This window comes from Neomonachus schauinslandi, chromosome 16, assembly GCF_002201575.2.
Source record: "Neomonachus schauinslandi chromosome 16, ASM220157v2, whole genome shotgun sequence".
Taxonomy (NCBI): Eukaryota; Metazoa; Chordata; class Mammalia; order Carnivora; family Phocidae; genus Neomonachus; species Neomonachus schauinslandi.
Window position 1 is genome coordinate 17111893 of NC_058418.1, and position 20833 is coordinate 17132725.

At 51.3% G+C, this 20833-nt stretch overlaps 1 protein-coding gene across 1 annotated transcript in view; it reads right to left on the bottom strand.

Annotated features, from left to right (window-relative positions):
- LOC110590230 (WT1 interacting protein) overlaps nucleotides 1-20833 on the bottom strand; it is a 21718-nt gene continuing 885 nt past the window's right edge. The window contains exons 2-9 of the mRNA XM_044911387.1: nucleotides 20381-20831; nucleotides 15029-15130; nucleotides 6017-6084; nucleotides 5797-5859; nucleotides 5501-5631; nucleotides 4630-4681; nucleotides 3735-3803; nucleotides 1-453 (exon numbers count right to left, since the gene is read on the bottom strand). Of these exons, the coding sequence (XP_044767322.1) occupies nucleotides 313-453; nucleotides 3735-3803; nucleotides 4630-4681; nucleotides 5501-5631; nucleotides 5797-5859; nucleotides 6017-6084; nucleotides 15029-15130; nucleotides 20381-20831 (1077 nt within the window). The 3' untranslated portion in view covers nucleotides 1-312. The remainder of the gene's footprint in view (nucleotides 454-3734; nucleotides 3804-4629; nucleotides 4682-5500; nucleotides 5632-5796; nucleotides 5860-6016; nucleotides 6085-15028; nucleotides 15131-20380; nucleotides 20832-20833) is intronic.

Here is a 20833-nt window from a genome sequence, read left to right on the forward strand (position 1 = left end):
GAACGGAAGGCCGGCGTGGGGCGGGGAGGGGGGGGGCCAGGCAGGGCCGGGAAGGAAGGAAGCGGCGGGAGGAGGCACAGACGGTGAATAAATAGAAGCAGCTCCGCCCCGGGGCCGGCCCCTTGGACGACAGCTCGGTGGCATGTGGGGGGTGGGGGGGGGGAAGCGGGGCAGCCGCGCCCCCGGGACACGGAGCTGCGACACTGACCTGGTCACCCATCCCGCCCGGGCGCGCTCTCTCACACACGCACGCACGGACACGCACACGCACGCACACGCACGCGCGGCCCCAGCGGGGCTCCCCTTCGGCGCTCAGAGCTCCGTGACGTGCACGGCAGGTGAGGGAAGGGGGCCGGGCCGGAGGCGCCGCAGGTGGCAGCGGCGGCACAGCAGGTGGCCCTCCAGGGGGTAGCAGCGGCGTCCGTCCTCCCCGCTCAGCTGCAGCCCGCAGTCCTAGGGAAGAACACAGCCCCAACCCCACAGTCAGCGAGGGGGGCACAGGAGAGTAATGGGGTGTGGCGGATCTCTGCCCCGCCCCGCGCAACTGCCTAAGGACTTTGGCTTTGGGGGCGGGGGATCTGGAGCCCAGGGTCGGCCACAGCCAACCGGAGCTGCCCCTTAGACTCCCAAATAGCCGGACACCAGCCTGGAATCTGCTGGAATCTGCAGGAGGGCTGGGCAGTCCACAGGGGCATCAGCCCAGAAATGTGATGGCTTTTTTTTTTTTTTAAAGATTTTTATTTATTTATTTGAGAGAGAGAATGAAAGAGAGAGAGCATGAGATGGGGGAGGGTCAGAGAGAGAAGCAGACTTCCTGCCGAGCAGGGAGCCCGATGCGGGACTCGATCCCGGGACTCGATCCCGGGACTCCAGGATCGTGACCTGAGCTGAAGGCAGTCGCTTAACCAACTGAGCCACCCAGGCGCCCAGAAATGTGATGGCTTTTAACAACAACCGATTAGGGCGCCGGAGTGGCTCAGTCAGTTGAGCCTCCGACTCTTGATTTTGGCTGAGGTCATGATCTCAGGGTGGTGAGATGGAGCCCCGCATGTGGCTCCCGCTCACCGGGGAGTCTGCCTGTCCCTCTCCCTCTGCTCCTCCCCCTGCTCACTCTTTCTCTCTGCAATAAATAAAATCTCAACAAACAACAGGTTATGTCTCCCTGGGGAGTGCAGATAACTAGAAAAGAGAAGCGGACCCACAGCTGAGCCGCAGAGGCTCCCACATGAAGCGGAAAGTAGAGGAAGACCTGAGCCAGAGGGATTTGAGGGGAAAATAAAAATTAGGAAAACCAAAAATGGATGGTCCTAAAGAAACAGTGAAGAGAGTCACGGAGGGAGGGTCAGCGTGCAGAAAGCCACCGAGAGGTCAGGACACTGACAACTGAGAAGTGTCTCCTGGATCCTACCACACAAGGGTCACTGGTGACTGGGGGAGGCGGGTAGGTCAGATACCTGACCCCAGCACCTTAAGAGATGGAAGAGAAAAATCGAGAGAGATCAGTAAACAAGGAGTTGTGTTTTCTGTCCTGTACCTTACCGTTTTCCCACTGCAGTATACTTTATAGGCTAATTGTCTCTGTGTTAACAAGTGGTGAGATTCTTACTGGACCTCAGTAAATGACTGGCAAGAAGCGGGAAGGGCAGCATGGAGGGTGCACTGTCAGGACTGGGGCAAGGCCAACTGCCCAGCTTCTTCCTTCCTCTGCGCCCCAGCCCAAGGAGACCCCTTCGGTCACACTCTCACCACATCCAGAGCTAACCTGCTTTGACACTTGTTCCCCGAGGCCCTGAGACCAACACCTGCCCCGCTCCACACAAGTCACATTCCAGGAATGTCCCTGTCCTGCCACCGGACCCTGACCGGGCCCCACCACTAACCACCACGCTCCAGAGAGGGGCCGAGCAAAAGGGCCTGCACAGCCAGCAGCCCCGAGGCTCTGGCTGTGCATCACCTGAAGCTCACCTTGTTCGTTGGCTCTCAGCATCAACCTTCCCTGTGCTTAGCGGTCGTCCCCAGGAAGCAGACAGGATGCTCTGTTACGTCAGAGGGGACACTGTGGCCCTTCTGTAGGCCATGCTGGCTTCTGTTCCTCCTTCCCTGGTCCCCCAGCAGGATCCCAGTTCCCACTGGGCCACCTGCCCCACCTGAGGCCACCTGGTTCCAAACAGACCCTTGACTGCTACTGAAGATTTCTCATGGACACCGCTTTTCACTGGGGCCCTAAACCCAACGTGCTTTTCTCAGTTTCTCTCCTACCTCCGTTCACTCATTCTCGGCCTCCCCGTATGGTTGCTTTGCTTCCATGCACCCCCTAAACATTGGTGTTCCTTGGGCTATCCTGAGCCCCCGCTCCTGCCCCCACAGCTCTCTCTGGAAGACTTCATTCACTCCCCTGGCTTCACCTACATGTTCATGATGAGACTCGGTGTCCAGCCATGACAGTAACAAGGACTGAATCTCCCATCCTACCTTTAACAATGAAAAACCAGGTAAAAGATACGAAACACTGATTCTCAGACCCCGGATGACAGACAAGGCAGGTCAGTGATCTCTGAGAGAAGGGAGATTCGTGAGGTGAGCCCTACAACTGCCCCAACTTACTACCTGAAGAGACTGTCCAGGCTGCCCAAAGAGGGCCCACTGTTCTCCGTGCATTGAGAATCTGGGGAGGCCAAGGCAATGAGAAACCACAGGGCAGAGTATCAGAGAGGAGAGGGCTATGTGTGTCCACGACTCCCAAATTCCTACACTTGCAGCCAGAGTCTTTAAATTCCAGCACGTCTAGCTGCCCCAAGGACAGAGTCTTTGAGACAGCATGTCTAGCTGCCCCAAGGACATCTCCACCCAGATGTCCCCAGTGTCCCAAATTAGAGCCTCTCTCCCTTCCACCTCTCGCCCTCACTCTCTTCTGGAGCCCTAATGGACAACTCCTAACCCCCAAACTGCCCCGTCCAGTCATGGCCCAAGTCCAGTCCCTTTTAACTACCTGACCATCACACAACTCAGTGTTCTACCCTGAACCCAGGACCACAACCTTGACTCCACCGGCCTCCTCAGGGAACCCCAGCCCCACGCCCTCTTCCTCTATTCATTCTCTGCATGGCAAAGAGCACCCTTTCCAAAAATGGTCATGCCATCGTGTCACCCTTCTCGATCATTCTCCACCATCCTCAGGATAAGTCCACACGCCTCAGCTGGTTTAGCCTTATGTCCCCAGCTCCTGCCAACTTCTCGTGACTCAAAACAACACAGTCACCTTCGCACCTAAGCACATTCTGCTTCCACTGCCTAGAACTGCCTTTGTTACGGCCCCCTTGGGTAACTCATTCATTTTGCAAATCTTAGCTCGGGTGTCACTTTCTCCAGAAAGCCTTCCCTGATTCTCCAAGGCCTCCTATGTACCCTGACAAGTCACCTTGATAGCAATGGTGACCCTATACGGATACTGCGCGAGCACTCATCGCTGCCATAAGAGGGGGGACTCCTTATTTTTATTCTCTGTACACCCCCAGCACCCCACACACTGTAAATCCTCAATAAATAGGTGACTGAATGGGAAATAGGGGCTGAGAACATATCTTGGGGAGAAGGGAGAGGGCTCCCTGGGGAGGGCGGGGCGAATGGGGCAGAATCATAAAGGAGGAGGTGGGCCCACAGAACCCAGAGAAAAGGAGCTCCAGGTGGAGGGGGGCTGCCCCAGCCACCAGCATTCCCGGGGGCCCCAGGCTCACCTCACAGTGGTAACACTCCACGTGGTAGTCTCTGTCCATGGACACCACACGGATGGTGGTCTCACAGCCCTGGAGGATGAGATGGGGTTTGCACACAATCAGCACACTGGGGTTTGAGGCGCACACACCTACACAACACGGTCTTGGCACGGCAGACGTGCATTCACGCCCACTTTGCTGCTTCCATGGGCGGGACACATGCCCGGACATCCTCCCGCAGCTACGCCTCACGACAGCACGCACACGCATCCGCGAGAGCGGTCACGTGGGTGTCAGTGTGTGTACACACGTTCTGTTCCGTTCTTTGCAGTCAGGAAAGACCATGGCCAGGCCTGCTTCCCCAGGGTACATAGGAGGCCTTGGAGAATCAGGGAAGGCTTTCTGGAGAAAGTGACACCCGAGCTAAGATTTGCAAAATGAATGAGTTACCCAAGGGGGCCGTAACAAAGGCAGTTCTAGGCAGTGGAAGCAGAATGTGCTTAGGTGCGAAGGTGACTGTGTTGTTTTGAGTCACGAGAAGTTGGCAGGAGCTGGGGACATAAGGCTATACCAGCTGAGGTGTGTGGACTTATCCTGAGGCCTTATCCCATGCTGAGAGCCACGCCACCCGAGGATGTCTCCTGCCCGGACTGCATCCTTCCCTCGCCTGCCCCCCCCCACCACCTCACCCTGCACCGCTGACAGACCCTGGGAGTGATCCTTCTGTCCATGGGCAATGAAGCTGAGGGCCACCATTTCTAACTCATGCAGGGACTCGTGGGCACTTATGGGCCTGAGGGATATGGGACAGGAGCATCTGCTCATCCCTCCCAAGACCTGGGGCCAACCTGAGCAGAAGCAGGCTGAGGCCGGGCTGGGCCAAGCACCTGATCATCTCCCAGTGAGTGGTTCCTACCTGTGCAGGGAGGATAGGACGGGCACAGGAGGCACATTTTGGTGCAAAAACCCTGGAGGAATAAAGGAAACCAGAAGTGACCAGCTGAGTGGCGAGAGGCCAAGAGCGGCGAGGCAGACCCACCCACAGTAGCCCCTTGACATGGCCCAAGCATCAGGACCCCTTTCCTTGTGTGGACACACTGGGCTGGGCACCGCCTCTGTGGTGCCTTCTTGGCCTTTTATCTGGCTCCCCAATTCACATCCACCCCATCACCTCCTCCAGGATGGCTTCAGGTTCTCCCTCCCCTCTCCCTCACACTCCCTGTGAGTTCCCTATCCCCTAATGTCCAGGTTTGGGCCTCCCCTCGCCGAGACCCCTGCAAAGCCTGGCTGCACACGGAGTTCCAGGGATCTGTGCAGGGCACCCACCCCATGCAAGGCAGTAGCACGGGACCAGAGCTCAGAGGGCCAGGCCTGGAGCCCCAGCAGGGGAGAAAGGATTGGCTGCTCATCACAGCGATACCAGACAGGCAGGGAAAGGATGGCCGCAGAGACCCCAAGCCCCCACCCCAGGCGGAAGAGGCCTAGCCTGCCACTGGGAGCAGAGAGGCAGATGTGGGTGGGGCAGCCAGGAGAGTCCTCCCGCCCCCACTAGGAGGGGGAACATGCAGGCAAAGGCAAGGAGAGGAAAGAGACGGCTGGTGGCTGAATCATGCAAGAGAGGGCTCAAGGCAGAGATCCATGCCTTGCCCCCACACCAGGGGAGGCTGGAAGTGGCAAGGCCAAGAATGGAGAGAAGACAGGCCAGTTGGAAAACTGCTTCCGGGGGAGGCAGGAGACACGGCGGGAGTCCCACCTGCCCCCCCCCGGCCCCCACGCTGGCTACTCACGTGTGATAGTCTCTGACGCAGTAGATGTTGTTCTCCACGTCCACGGTGAAGGGCACCCCGTCCAGGCACTCGTTGCACACTGAGCACCGGAAACAGCCTGGGTGGTAGGACTTCCCAAGGGCCTGCAGGATCTGGGGGTGGGAGGCACTGAAGGGTCAGTGCAGATGGAAGGCTCAGCACAGCCCCCGGAAGAGGCTCTGGTTCTGAGCCCTTGGCAGGTCTGCAACAGGTGAAAGGGTGGGGTCCTAAGACCACCCGTGGCAGAGGGGCTCCAGGAGTCTGGGGGAGGTTCTCACCATCTCCATGATGAGGTGTCCACACACGCTACACTTGTCAGCTGTTTGCTGGAACCCGGAGTACTGAGAGGGGACAGAGGATCCGGAAGGTCATGTGACAAAGGGGCCCTGGCTGCCCAGCCGGCACCTGCCTCCTGGCCCCAGGCCTCCATGTGAAGCAGGAGGGTTGCCTCCCCTGCTCCCACCCATGGCGCCGGCCGGGCACCCAGCTCTGACTCACCAGGAAGTCCTCCTGGCAGTAGACTTTCTCACCCACGTTGTAGAACGCCTTCCCTCGAAGTCGTCTGCCTGCAAGGACAAGGATCGAGAAGGGGGTCCGTGGGCCACTGGAACCCGGGGATGGGGCCCCCGTTTCCATTTCTCAGGACTCGCCTCCAACAGATGAGAAGCAGATCATGGGCAAATTTTAACATTTCCCTTTAATATTAGGTTATTACTGTGCTAATAATAAATTTTTTTTTTAAATTAAACACAGGGCGCCTGGGTGGCTCAGTCGGTTAAGCATCTGCCTTCAGCTCAGGTCATGATCCCGGGTCCTGGGATCGAGCCCCGCATCGGGATCCCTGCTCAGCGGGGAGCCTGCTTCTCCTGCTCCCTCTTACCCCTAACTCATGCTTACTTTCTCTAGTGCTCTCTCTCCCAAGTAAATAAATAAAATCTTAAAAAAAAAACCCTACTAGAACTAATAAATGAGGGGCGCCTGGGTGGCTCAGTCGTTAAGCGTCTGCCTTCAGCTCGGGTCATGATCCCAGGGTCCTGGGATCGAGCCCCACATCGGGATCCCTGCTCATCAGGAAGCCTGCTTCTTCCTCTCCCACTCCCCCTGCTTGTGTTCCCTCTCTCGCTGTGTCTCTCTCTGTCAAATATATAAATAAAATCTATTTAAAAATTAAAAAAAAAAAAAGAACTAATAAATGAGTTTATCAGGATTCTAGGATAGGTGGTCAGAAGGTGAAAACCAAGTATCTTTGTATATTGCAATAACAAGTGGTGGGAAAATGAACTTGGAATTTTTAAAACTGCATTCCTAATAGCATCCCAAAAGCCCTGCAAAATTCTGAGAGATAAATTTAATAAAAGACGTGTGTGACCCTCACCCTGCCAAACCAGACTTGGCTGAGAGAAATTTCAAAAGACCTCTGTAAAGAGAGCGCTATACTGCTGGAAGACCGCTCTCTGCTGAGACTCTCACATTTCTGCCCATCTTACCGAGGACCGGCAGTGTTCGTTCTGAATTACCTCTCCGAGGACATTTGTGAAACACACTGCTTAGAAGACAGAGCTAGCTTATCTCCCTTTGAAGTAGAAAGCAGGTTTTGTCTGCTGTCCATTATAATACAGCTAATGTGTTCCTCAGAAACAAGGGTCAGAGAGCTTTGCTGACTGCCCGTTATAAAACATCAGGGTTCCCTCAGTTCAGGGTTCCCTAGCCTTGACACAGACCGACTACATGTGCAGCATCCACCGGGGCCCCTCTGCATCACCCCTGCGGGACTTGAGGGCATGCAGCATGATTCAGAGGTGAAGCTCATCCTGTCTGCAGGGCTATAAGGCTCTGCCCCAGGGGGCTCATGTCTTCATTCAGCATCAGCGGAACAGTGGCAGATAAACATGTCAGCTTACAAGTAGGGAGGAAAATCTCAGTCCTTGACAATCATCTTCATGGCTTCAAACATCCTGATGTCAATTCTCCCCAAATTGATCTAGACTTCAATGCCACGCAATTAAGATCCCAGCATTCTTATTTTTTTTGTGGTAACTGACATGCCAATTCTAATTTGTTTGTTTTGTCTTCTTTCAAACCCTTGTGTTGAGGGCTGACTTCCAATTCTAAAATTTATATAAAAATACAAAGAACCTAGAATAGCCAAATAATCTTGCAAAAGATCAACAATGCTGGAAGACTTACACTACCTATCTGAAGACTTCAAGTAATCAAGACTGTGTAACACTGGGGTAAGGAAAGACAGAAAGATCAGTGAAACAGAAGAGAGTGCAAAAATAGGCCCATAAATATTTCAATAAACACACAAGTGGGAAAGCAAACTCTTTTCAGCACATGGTGCTGTGACAAGTGGAGAAAAAAAAAGAAATACGGAACAAAAATGAAACTCAATTCCTCACCTCACACTATACACAAAAGTATATTATGAGGGGCGCCTGGGTGGCTCAGTCAGTTATGCGTCTGACTTTGGCTCAGGTCATGATCTCGGGGTCCTGAGAATGAGCCCCATGTCAGGCTCCCTGCTCAGCGGGGAGTCTGCTTGTCCCTCTCCCTCTGCCACATCCCCCCTCCCAGCTCGTGCTCTCTCTCTCACACTCTTGCACTCAAATGAATAAATAAAATCTTAAAAAAAAAAGAATAATATGAAGTGGGTTATCAACTTAAACATAAAAATGAGAAACCTAAGAGGCACCTGGCTGGCTCAGTCAGTGGAGCATGTGACTTTTGATCTCCGGGTGTGAGTTCAAGCCCCACATTAGGTATAGAGATAACTAAAAAAAATAAATAAACTTAAAAATATATAGATAGATACAGATATCATTAAATATATTTTTAAATTATCTGTAAGAAAATAGGGGCGGGAAGCCTGGGTGGCTCAGTCGTTAAGCGTCTGCCTTCGGCTCAGTTCATGATCCCAGGGTCCTGGGATCGAGCCCCGCATCAGGCTCCCTGCTTGGCGGGAAGCCTGCTTCTCCCTCTCCCATTCCCCCTCCTTGTGTTCCCTCTCTCGCTGTCTCTCTCTGTCAAATAAATAAGTAAAATCTTAGAAAGAAAGAGAGAGAGAGAGAGAAAGAAAGAGAGCGAGAAAGAAAGAAAGAAAGAAAGAAAGAAAGAAAGAAAGAAAGAAAGAAAGAGAAAGAAAGAAAGAAAGAGTGAAAGAAAGAAGAAACTAGGGGCGCCTGGGTGGCTCAGTCAGTTGTGTCTGACTCTTAATCTCAGCTCAGGTCTTGATCTCAGGGTCATGAGTTCAAGCCCACTGGGCTCCATGCTGGGCTTGGAACCCACTTAAAAAAAAAAAGTACTATGAGAAAATATTCACAAAACATACATCTGAAAAGGACTTGTACTCAGAATATATATATTCCTACAACTAAATAATAAAAGACTTAAAGTAACTCTCAATTCAAAAGCTGAGCCAAAGACCTGAACAGACTTCATAAAAGAAGATATAAATGGCCAAGAAGCAGACAAAAAGCAGCTCAACCTTATTAGTCATCAGGGAAAGGCAAATTAAAACCCAAGATACCACTTCACATCCATTAGAATGGCTAAAATTAAAAAGACGAAAACGCCAATTGTTGGCAAACATGTAGAATAATACATCCCTAACATTTCTAGTGGGAGTATGAAAATGGCACGACCCCTTTGGAAAAGTATGGCAATCTCTTACGAAGTTAAACATACACTTAGCCTATGACCCAGAAATTCCACTCCTTGGAATTTACCCAAGAGAGAAATGAAAACATTTGTCCACAAATGACCTATACGAGAATGTTCACAGCACAATCTATCAGTGTGTGAATCTACCACAACTTGTGGTAGATTCATACAATAAAATCCTACTCGGCAATAAAAAGGAGTGAGCTACTAATAATATGTGGATTAGGGGCGCCTAGCTGGCGACTCTTGATTTTGGGGCTAAGCCTGAGCCCCACGCTGGGTGTAGAGATCACTTAAAAATAAAATCTGTAGGAGTGCCTGGGTGGCTCAGTCATTAAGCATCTGCCTTCGGCTCAGGTCATGGTCCCAGGGTCCTGGGATCGAGCCCCGCATCGGGCTCCCTGCTCGGTGGGAAGCCTGCTTCTCCCTCTCCCACTGCCCCTACTTGTGCTCTCTCTCTTGTGTCAAATAAATAAGTAAAAGTTTTTAAAATAAATAAATAAATAAATAAAATCATTTAAAAAAGACACAGGGACTTAAAAAAAGTAACATGTTTAGCAAAAAATAAAAATAAAAAAAATAAGCCACAAAATAGTATATAATCTACGACTTCATTTATATGAAGTTCTAGGAGAGACAAAACTAATCTATGGTGGTAGAAATCAGAACACTGATTGGGCAGATGTGATGGGAAATACTGGGCATCAACTAAAAAAGGGCAAGATTAGAGTTCCTAGGGTGTTTAAATTTTTCTGTATCCTTGTTAGGGGTATGAGATACATAAACATATACATGTATCCAAAGTCTTTGAACTATATACTTACGATCTGTTTGCTGTACCATCTGTAAATTGAACTCAGTTACACACACACACAAAGATAAACTTGAAACATTTTGTGCCACAGTAAAGAAGTGCTCGAAGACCAATGGAGACTTGCCAAAAGGGCACAGGGACCAACCCAAAAGGACCTCCTCTGGCCAAATTTGTGCATCAAAAAGAGTAAGGACTGTACTGCAAAACATGTCATGAAAAAAAGTCCATGAGTCAAAATACTCATAAGAGAAAAACAATTTTGCCCCCATTCAAGTTTAAAACTTTTCTTACTAAAGTTTGAAAATACGCCCTGGGAAAATCCCCCTCTATACAGACCTCACCCAATTCCCACAGACAGACCTCCACAATCAAAAATGATGAAAACATGTGAAGAAATAAGGTATCATGGCCAAGAGTGAGGAGAAACAATAAACAATTGAAGTAGGACTTCAAAGACATTAGATATTAGGATTATTGGATACAGAATACGAGTATTTAATATGCTTACAAAATAAAAACAGATGTCCAAAACCTGAGACTACAAAGACTTCTTGGACAGGACGTTAAAAGCGGTAACTGAAAACAAACAAAGATAAATTGGACTTCACTAAGAATTTCTCTTCATCAGAAGACATCATTAAGAAGGTAATGAAGCAAGAATAGGTTAGGAAAAGAATTTACAACACATATATCCAACACAGAACTCGGTATCCAAGATGCATACAGAACTCCTAGAAATCAATAAAAGTCAAACAACCCAATTTAGAAATGGGCAAAAGACTTCAACAGTCATTTTACAAACAAAGGCATTCAAATGGCCAACAGACATAAAAAGGTATATGAGTCTCCACTACTCATCAGAGAAATTCCCATTAAAATCTCACTAATAGGGGCACCTGGGTGGCTCAGTTGTTAAGCGTCTGCCTTCGGCTCAGGTCATGGTCCCAGGGTCCTGGGATCAAGCCCCACATCGGGCTCCCTGCTCAGCGGAAAGCCTGCTTCTCCCTCTCCCACTCCCCCTGCTTGTGTTCCCTCTCTCACTGTCTCTGTCAAAATAAATAAATAAAAAATCTTTAAAAAAATGAATACAATAAATAAAATCTTGAAAAATAAGTATAAAGATCTGTCAGGGGACATAGACACAATACTCACAACAGTTTTATTTATAATCACCAAATTATGGTGATCATCAGTACAGCTTAAAAGTCATGTACTGATGACTGGAAGGGACATAAGGTAATCTTCTGGGGTGATGGAAATGTTCTATACCTTGATCTGAATGGTGATTACATGGGCACATAGACAGGTACAAATGTATTAAGCTGTAATACACTCAAGATTAGTATGTTTTACACTCTTCATATATTTTCAATCTTGATAAAAAGCAAGACACCATCAAAAATGTTGAAGCAGATTTGAAAAAAGGACCAAAGAGAACTTCTAGAAAAAAAAAAAAATCCAATCAATGAAATGAAAAACTCAATGAAAGAGTTCAATAGGAGATTAAACACAGCTGAAGAGAAGAAAATGAATGATCTGGATTCTAGTTTCTGGAAGACAGATCTGAGGAAATTAAACAGAATGGGAGACAGAGAAATGGATAATATGAGAGGAAGAGATTAAGAGACACAACAGAGGGGCACCTGGGTGGCTGAGTTGGTTAAGCCCAGGTCATGATCCCAGGGTCCTGGGATGGAGTCCCACATCTGGCTCTGAGCAGGGAGCCCGCTTCTCCCTTTCCCTCTGCCCAACCCCTCCCCCCTCCGCTTATTCTCTCTCTTTCAAATAAATAAATACAATCTTTAAAAAAAAAAAAGACACAAAAGAATGAGAAAGTCTAATACTCCTAATTTGAGTTCTAGAAATAAATAATAGAATGGGAGAGAAGCAACTTTTGAAAATGAAATAGCTGAGATCTTCCCCAAATTGATAAAAGACCTGAATCTTCAGGGGCACCTGGGTCCAGGCTCAGTCATTTAAGCCTCTGCCTTCAGCTCAGGTCATGATCCCAGGGCCTTGGGATCAAACCCCGCATTGGGCTCCCTGCTCAATGGGGAGTCTGCTTCTCCCTTTCCCTCCCCCCTGTTCATGCTCTCTCTCACTAGCTCTCTCTCTCAAATACATAAATGAAATCTTAAAAAAAAAAAAAAAAAGAGTCGCATGCTCTATTGACTGAGCCAGCCAGGCGCGCCTACATTAATGAATTTTTTAATGTGAATCCACCCTAGGATTCTTCAAATAAACTCAACTTGGACAGAATGCATTATCTTGATTAAACACTGGTGAATTCAGTTCCGGAGGAAAAAAAGACGGGAATAAAATAAATAGTACCAAAAAAAAAAAAAAAAAAAAAATTCCCAGAACTGAGGGGGCAAGTCTCCAGTCCAAGAGGGCTCTGTGTGTGCCCAGTGCACCCACAATGGCTAAAAGCCTACACCAAACACAAATAAGATATCCTAAGTCAGGCTTCTGTATTGTACGACGTCAGAAGCACCACTGCGTTAGATCTACGTAAATGGCGCCACCGTGTGCAGAACACGGCCATTTCCAGACGCCAATATAGCCAGGATTTGTGCAACATGACAGTCCTCCTCCCAAGAGCTCCCCAAAGGAAAACCTGGATCAAACACACACAAACGCGAATCAGGATGGCATCAGAACGTAGCCACGACAGTGGCTGCTGGAAGATGAAACCATGACTTCAAAATGCTGAGGGAGGGGTGCCTGGCTGGCTTAGCCCTCGGGGAGTAGGACTCTTAATCTCAGGGTTGTAGGCTCAAGCCCCATGTTGGATGTAGAGATTACTTAAAAATAAAATCTCTAAAAAAATAAAAGGTTGAGTGAAAATTGTTTCAAATTTGGAAATCCATTCCAAATCTAGTATGAGAGTAGAATAAAGGCATTTCAGACATAGCAGAATTCAGAACACTGACCTCCCATGTGCCCTTTCTTTTTTTTTTTTTTAATTTTTTTTTTTTTAAGATTTTATTTATTTATTTGAGAGAGAGAATGAGAAAGAGAGAGCACACGAGAGGGGGGAGGGTCAGAGGGAGAAGCCGACTCCCTGCCGAGCAGGGAGCCCGATGCGGAACTCGATCCAGGGACTCCAGGATCATGACCTGAGCCGAAGGCAGTTGCTTAACCGACTGAGCCACCCAGGCGCCCCTCATGTGCCCTTTCTTAGAGAACGATAGCAAAATCTTGTAGGCAGCACTTCACAGCTTTGATTCCTTCCTTCTCCTCCAAGTTATTCAGTATCCAACCTTACCTCAGACAACCTGGTTCATTCAAGGGAAACCTGAATCCACTCCCATTATCCATGGATGGGCTTGACTAGTATAAAGATAACTCCTCTTCCCTTATTACAGTATTATTCAGAGACTCAGGCAAGTCAGTCAATCATAGCTCTCCCCACCACTCAAGAAACTGGTTCAGGAATGGATGTGTGCGATGCTCTGGCCAATGACATACAAAAAGATATTTGCTAGGTGCTTTCTGGGAAAGAAGTTTCTAAAAACGTAACTAGAAGAGATGTCCCCTCTTCCTCCAGACTAGTGGGGTATCATAGAAGTCTCAGACATTTTACCACCATAAGAGAAGTTGCCCTAAGGAAAAAGCCAAACCCAAGGGAAACCCAGCCAAGCTACTCATAGGGCCTGAGGCACTAGATCAATCCCAACCTGAAGCCAGCACTATCTCTGGGCTCCCAGTTCATTAAGCCAAAAAATATTTTCCAAGTTTAAGCCTCCTCAGCAGCTTCTCTGTCATGCCCAGCTAAAAGCTTCCAGGAAATAGTGGATTCAATTCATGGAGTATACATGGGAAGACACAGAATGGGCACTCCACAGGGGTCCAGAGGACAACCAACTCAGACTGAGAGGCTTCCAATGGAAATTCAGTAGGAAGCCTTATATAATGGAGCCTCGGGGGGTGGGGAGGGGAGTGAAGATAATGATGAAACAAGCCAATACAAGGGGGAAAAAAGGTTAAAAAAAGAAAGAAAAAACTCCAGGAAAAGTAAAAGACTATAAGGGGAAAAAAAAGGTGGGGGGGGGATGTAATCACAGTATAATTCTTGGCTCTGCAGTGAATTTTTAAATAGTCAAAGTAACATAAATCTGGTTTACTGACTTAACTGCAATTTATGATGGGAGTACACTGAGAAAACGGAAGGAAGAGAAACGGGCAGTATAAGAACCTGTTCCTCATCTGTCATAACAAAAGTAAGGCTAAAAGTGACACATCCCTGCTTGCGCTAAATAAATAAATAAATAAATAAATAAATAAATAAATAAAATCTTAAAAGAAAAGAAAAAAGAGCAGTGTATGCATGTTACAGATACGAAGGTGTCTACTAGATTCTAGAAATTGCTAAAAAATACCAAGCGGCTGCTGCTGGGGAATGGGACCAGGAGTGGAAAGATGAGCGGTTTTTTGCTATTGCAAAAATAGCTTCTCGGGACTACCTGACTTAACACTGTGCATGAATTACACTTCTATAAAATAAAACATTAAAATGCTTAGTGTAAATAAATGAAAGACATTTGCTTGGGGACAAAGCCTGAAGGAACGGTAGTAGAATTAAGAGTGTAGATTTATTAGGCTGATGGGGTAATAGCTACTTTTTTCTTTTGAGAACTTTGTCTAGTTACAGTATAACATTTATAGTTTATACTGTGTGTCAAATTGGGAGAAAACGTAAATTACAAGGAAAAGAAGTATCAGCCCCACACCAGGCAGCCAGGAGACATCAGCAGCCTGCACAGGACGGAGGCCCCAGTGCCGAGGGCCCCAGGGGCAGCCTTTCCCTATGGCCAGGAGCCTCTGCTCCCTGGTTCCACACCTCCCTCCCCGAGGCCCCAGCATACCCCCCAGGGGCCTGGGCCTCCCAAACAGTCCAGGCCCGGAAGGAAAGGGGCTACAACTCAGCCTCCTCCACTCCCCACCTGGGCCAGAGCTGGGTGGCCCATCTGCTTGGGACTTAGGTGCAAGGGGGTCCGTGGCGCAAGAGGGCCAAGGAAGAGGTGACCTACCACAGGAGTCGCAGGTGAAGCAATCTGTGTGGTAAAGGCTCCCCATGGCCTGGCACGCCTGCCTTGCTCCGTAGATGCCAAGCCCACACTGGATGCAGATGCCTAAGGGGAGAGGCAGGAGAGAGCCGAGGTTAGCACCAGGACTGTCCTGACGCTGCCTGACCTTGGGCGAACGAACTTGCCAAGGCCTCCACCGCTCAGTTACTAACGGCGGGTATCCTGGGTTTTGTGCTTGTGGTTGTGTGAGGATTCAAAGAGGTAAGGAGAGTACCCAGCACAGAGTCAGGGCTCACCAGCACCATCCTTGCCAGCAAAATGTTAATGACACGCGGGGCGCCTGGGTGGCTCAGTCGGTTAAGCGTCTGACTCTTGGTTTCGGCTCAGGTCATGATCTCAGGATGGTGAGATCGAGCCCCACGTTGGGCTCCGTGCTCAGTGCAGAGTCTGCTTGAGATTTTCCCTCTCCCTCTGCCCTTCCCCCTGCTCCCATGCGCTCGTGCGCATGCTCTCTCTCTGTCAATAAATAATCTTTTTTTTTTTAAGAATTTATTTATTTATTTGAGAGCGAGACAGAACAAGCAGGGGGAGCAGCAGAGGGAGAGGAGGAAGCAGGCTCTCCGTTGAGCAAGGAGCCCAATGCGGGGCTCGATCCCAGGACCCCGGGGTCATGACCTGAGCCAAAGGCAGATGCTTAACCGACTGAGCCACCCAAGCTCCCCTATTAATGACATGTTAATACTAGAAAGTCATTCTGAGCCCCTTCACCAGTGACCTGTTCTTGGGTTGACACAAAATCCTTTCCGCTGTCTCTGAGCCAGAAAGAGTAAAGAGCACACAGACACAACCAGGGCAGGGTCACTGAACGCCCCCCCACCCCCCACCAGCCCTGCTTTCCTCATCTGGAGCAGAAGGTGAATCTATTCTCTTGTTTAACCAGCACGTCGGTCAACTTGCTGCGCTGCCACATGGTTGAGGTGCTGGAGATTCCGCCATGCACCAAGAAAGTCCCCAGCCTCAAGGAGCCTCTGCGCCCGTGGAGGGGGACAGATGACAACAGGTAAATAAGTGCTATGGAGGAAAACAGGGCTGACTAAGTATCTATCTGAGTGTGTGAGTTTTAAATAGGATGATGAAGGAGAAGGCCCCGGTGACAGGCTGGCATTTGAGCTAAGGTCTAGAAGAAATCAGGGAGGAAGGTGCCATGCAAGCATCTGGGACTCCTGGATGGAATCGAGGACCACCCCTAGCAGCACAGTGCCCAGCAGGCAGGGAAGGGGAGGTAAGGAAAAGGGTGACCAGCAATGCCAGGGACCCAGAACGTGGGCCGCCAGCCCGGAAGTCCCCTTCAGTTACCCAGGGTCTCCCACACCCCCCAGGGCATGAAGATGGGCTTCTAGACCCTAAGTCTGCTGGCTGTTCCAGGACATGCTGCCCTCACCCTTTCTCTCTCCTGCTTTCTCCCAGATCTCTCTTGTTAGCATTTAACCACGCTGAGCCTCTCGCCCATCAGCGCTGCCCCAAGTCAAGAAAGCTCAATCCACACTCATTCGTCTCCTGACTGTGCAGACCTCCAGGCTTTCCGTCCTGACCCTGCTCTAGAGGTGGACCGGCTCCTCCTTTTTCCTTTCCAGGATCTGACCCACACCTAGCTTTCTGGTTCTTCTCCCATCCCAGCCCTAGTGGGAGCTCCCTGCACTATCCTGGGCCTCCCATGCCTCGGCCTCCCCAGGGGAGGGAGGGCCAGCTCGGATGCCCTCAAAACCAGGCAGACACGTCAAGGCGGCTGAGGGTTACCCAGGTGAATGGAGAACAGAGCCTCGGCTGTGGATGGCTACTGGGTGGGAACGCAGGCCCACAGTTGCTAAGGGGTCAAAATTTTCAAAAGCAGCTAGAAATCTAGATTTGTATGTGAAATCTTTCCACCCTGAAATGAATTACTAACTTACATGTTTTGAACATGCAGACGCCAAACACACCAGGCCCGCAGGTCTCCACATGTGGCTGTACCCGGGCTCCCCGGGGTCCCACCCACGGCTCAACGCCTCACCCCCTGCCGAGGGCTCCTGGCGCTCTGCCCCAGCCCAGACCTCTCCCCTGAGTCACAGATCCACCTCCCAGCTGGCCCCAGACCACTGCAGGTCCGGAACAGAGCTCTGGATTTCCCACAAAACTGCTCTTGCCTCCGGGTTCCGGCTCGGGAAACAGCACTTGCGCGTAGCTGGGTTTCAGGGAGCATCTAGGTCTACCCTCTCCGTCACCTCCAACGCTGAATCTCAGCTCCTCTGTTCCCTAATTGCCACTTCATTCCCTTCCCTTCACTTCCACTGGCCTGATTCAACGTCACGAATTCTCATCCCAAAGGCCATTTCAAGAGCGTCCTCAACACCCGGCCCAACAGTCCATCCGGCAAACTGCTGCTAGACTCATCTTTCTAAAGTGAAAATGACCAACCGCCTCCCCCTTACCCTTGCCCATCTACTCCGAACACCTGACCTTGTCACTTTCCTAAGTTACCAGAATCCGTGGTGAAGAGTGGAAGTCAGTCGCCCCGTGGGAAGCAGGACGGGAGGCGGGACAAGAGGGGAGGCTATGACTCTGTATGATTCATTTTTGCTTCTTTTTGCTTTTTTTTTCTAAATACATGCTTGCATCACTTTAATAAAAAGACACTGAAGAAAGAGAACCAGGAGCACAGAGTCCACACAAAATTCAGGGAGTACAGCATTTTGGAGAGAGCAGACTCCACCTGTAGGATGTAACAGTGAGAGGCCAAGGCCTGGCAAACACCGGCTGGGCTTGGGCGTCACCAGGGTCCCGTGCAAGAGTCGGCTCAGTCCCATGAGGGGAGACAGACAGCTGAGGGGAGACTCCAAGCGGGAAGGGTGAGCATGCAGCGAGCCTTTGTGGCCATACAAAGGTGGGTTTGCTTCTTCCTCGCCTTGTTTCTTTTCTTTTCTTTTTAATGGAAGACGCTTTGTATATCCTTATAACCAAAGAAAAAGGGCCAGTGGAAAGAGGAAAGCCGAAGGTGGAGGAGTTGGGGGCTGGAGGGGAAATGACTGTGGTCCTCAGCTCTGGACGTGGACTTGACACCCTGAGGTAACAGGCAGCCTGCAACCGCGGACCTCAACTTTCTCCGCAAAGTCGAAAGCAAGCGCAGGAGCCAGAGGGACAGGAAGATTGTTGAGGGAATAAAAGAGGGAACGGACCAAGGCTTAGGGCGACGGGTGGTGTCCAGAAGATCACAGGGGGTCAAGACCATCACCCCACCCCCCACCCCAGGTATAACAGCAAAAAAGGGTGCTGGGGCACTGATTCGGAGTCAGGGGTCTGCAGGGCAGAGGGGATTCGAGGAACCAGAGAGTGAGACCAGGTGGCAGTCAGAACTGAAGACCGCCTGAGAAAGGAAAAACAGGGTGTGGCCCTTGGAGGAGGTGGCTCCAGAGAAGGGAGGAAGATCACCAAAGTTAGAGGTTCTGGGGGAAAAAAAAAAAAATGTTCCGGAAGCCCGAGGCTGTTGGCTGGCTAAGGGCGGGGGAACTTGGTGAGGAGACATGGGAACGTTCCAAAGATGTCAATGAACGGAGAGAGGGACCAGGAGGTCAGCAAGTGTCAGGGCCAAGGAGAAGGGGAGATGGCACACAGAGGAAGAAACACACGGAGCATGTAGAATATCAGACAGCCCTTTTGAGCTCATGCTACCTGCCAACTTCCTTTTGCAGAACTATGCATTATTCAAGTTGAATTGGATGAAATTGCCCCTTTTTAGAGCTCCCAAAACTCAAATTATCAGCAGTAAGTTATCAGCAATTCAAGCAGATAGTTGCCCATATTTTTATAAATTAGGAAAATGTTACCTAGATCTGGTTTCCCTTGGAAAAAAGACCTACCATCCCTCGCCTCCCACTCCTCGTGGCTCCCATGGGCCCCTTTAGAAAGGATGACCCACCAGCTTCAGCTCTTCACTCTCCCACTACCTGCTTGGTCTGGCCACCTCAGCTTCACACAAAGAGCCATGAGCAGCTGCGGAGGCTCACAGAACCCACCTCGCCCTGGGCCCTGCAGTGCAGGGGGACAGGACACAGGCATTTTCGCCTGGAGAGAGCACAGGAGTCGTTTTCTTAAGAAGACCACAGCAGCTTCGGCTCCTGGCACCTGCCCAGCAGGAGAGGCAACAGCTTCCTGACCCATCTCTGCGCTCCCAGGCCACCCGACTGGCAGCCGCAAGACCTACCAAACCACACATTCTCACCCCAACTCTCCAGATGGGCCTGCAACCCTTCCGGACGAGCCCCCTCCCAAAGGCAGACCGACCCTGTGGCCCAGACACTCCCTTGAACACCTGAGCCCTCCCAGGTTGTCACCCTGGGCGCAGAGTGGAACAAAGCGCATCCTTACTCGCCTCCCTTGGCCCACATTCTTCCTCCTGCGCGGAATGCCCCCACCTAGTCTGTCACATACAGCCTCCTCCTCCCTCAGGATCCAGTTCAGGGCGGTCCTGAGCTGCTGGCTGGAATGAATGCATGAAAGATACAAACCCCTGGGCAGCCTCTGTCCTGCTGGGCAAGATAAGCACTCCCACCCCCGCCCGCTCAAAGTCAGGTGCCTCCGCCTTCCTCCTTATTTATCATTTATCCGTAAGGGAGGGAGGGACCGCAGTTAAGAGTCCTACTAGTTATCCAAAGAACTTTAGGGATGGGGAGGCCAGGATCAGACTGGGAAACAGAGGCTGTCAAGAGACTGGTGCGCTTTGCAACTGCTGCGAAGCAGGACTCCCTTTGCGAACAGCCCATATACGCTGCACAGCCCAGAGCGAGGACAGCCCAGTGTGACCGGCTTGGCCCCCTTACACCTCAGGGTGGGCTTCCCCTCCCTCACACACTCTGCCCCCGGTCACTGCCATTACCAAAGCTTCGGGTCAGGAGGGTCCCGTGGTACCCGGCCCAGTCCACCTCCCTGCTCCTGTCCACTCCCCACACTGCTGGGGGTTACGGGAACACCAGCACGGCGGGATCCTGCACTGCCGATCACAAAGCGCAATACAGGATGAGCAGAGGCAAGCGCTAAGGATGAAGAAGAAATGATCCGAAAACGGCTAATTCCGGCCGGCCGACATGGCTGGTTCCTCAAATGAAGAACAGTGAGTGCACCAACTCACTTGGCCAGAACCCCTTCCTCGGCCGGAGACTCACAGGCGAAGTCGCCGCTCTAAATAAACCTCGGACCCTGCGGCGCGCACTCACCCCCCCCCCCCCCCCCCGCCAAAGACACGCTTTTCTCCGCGCGGCCCACCCCGACGGCGCCGGGGGGCTCGGGCCGGGCGCGGAGGACGGCGCGGCCGGGCTCGCTCACCGAAGTAGTCCCGCGCCGTGCGCGCCTCCAGCGCCCGCTCCAGCTCGCGGGTCAGCGCCTCCAGCCGCCGCTCCGCCGCGCTCGGGCCGCCCTCTCGGCCCGCGGGCAGCTGCAGCGAAGGCAGAGGGAAGGGGGTCGGCCCCGCAGGCTCCGGGGAGCGAGTCGGCGCGGGGCCGGCGCCGGGCAGGAGCAGGTCGGCGTAGGCGCCGGCCGAGCCGCGGGAGCCGAGACTGGACACGCTGGAGCGGGCGCTGCCCACCGACGGCGGCCCGGGGCCGGGACGCGGGTCCGAGCGGCCGGAGCGCGGGCTGCCGTGGCGCTGATCGTAGCCCAGGCTGATGCCGCTGGAGCGGGCGCTGCCGCCGCCGCCGTCGGAGCCCGCCAGGCTGGCCCGCGGGCTGCCCGCAGGCTGCGCGCTGAGCTCGGGGGCCGCCGCGCGCCGCGGGCCTCGCT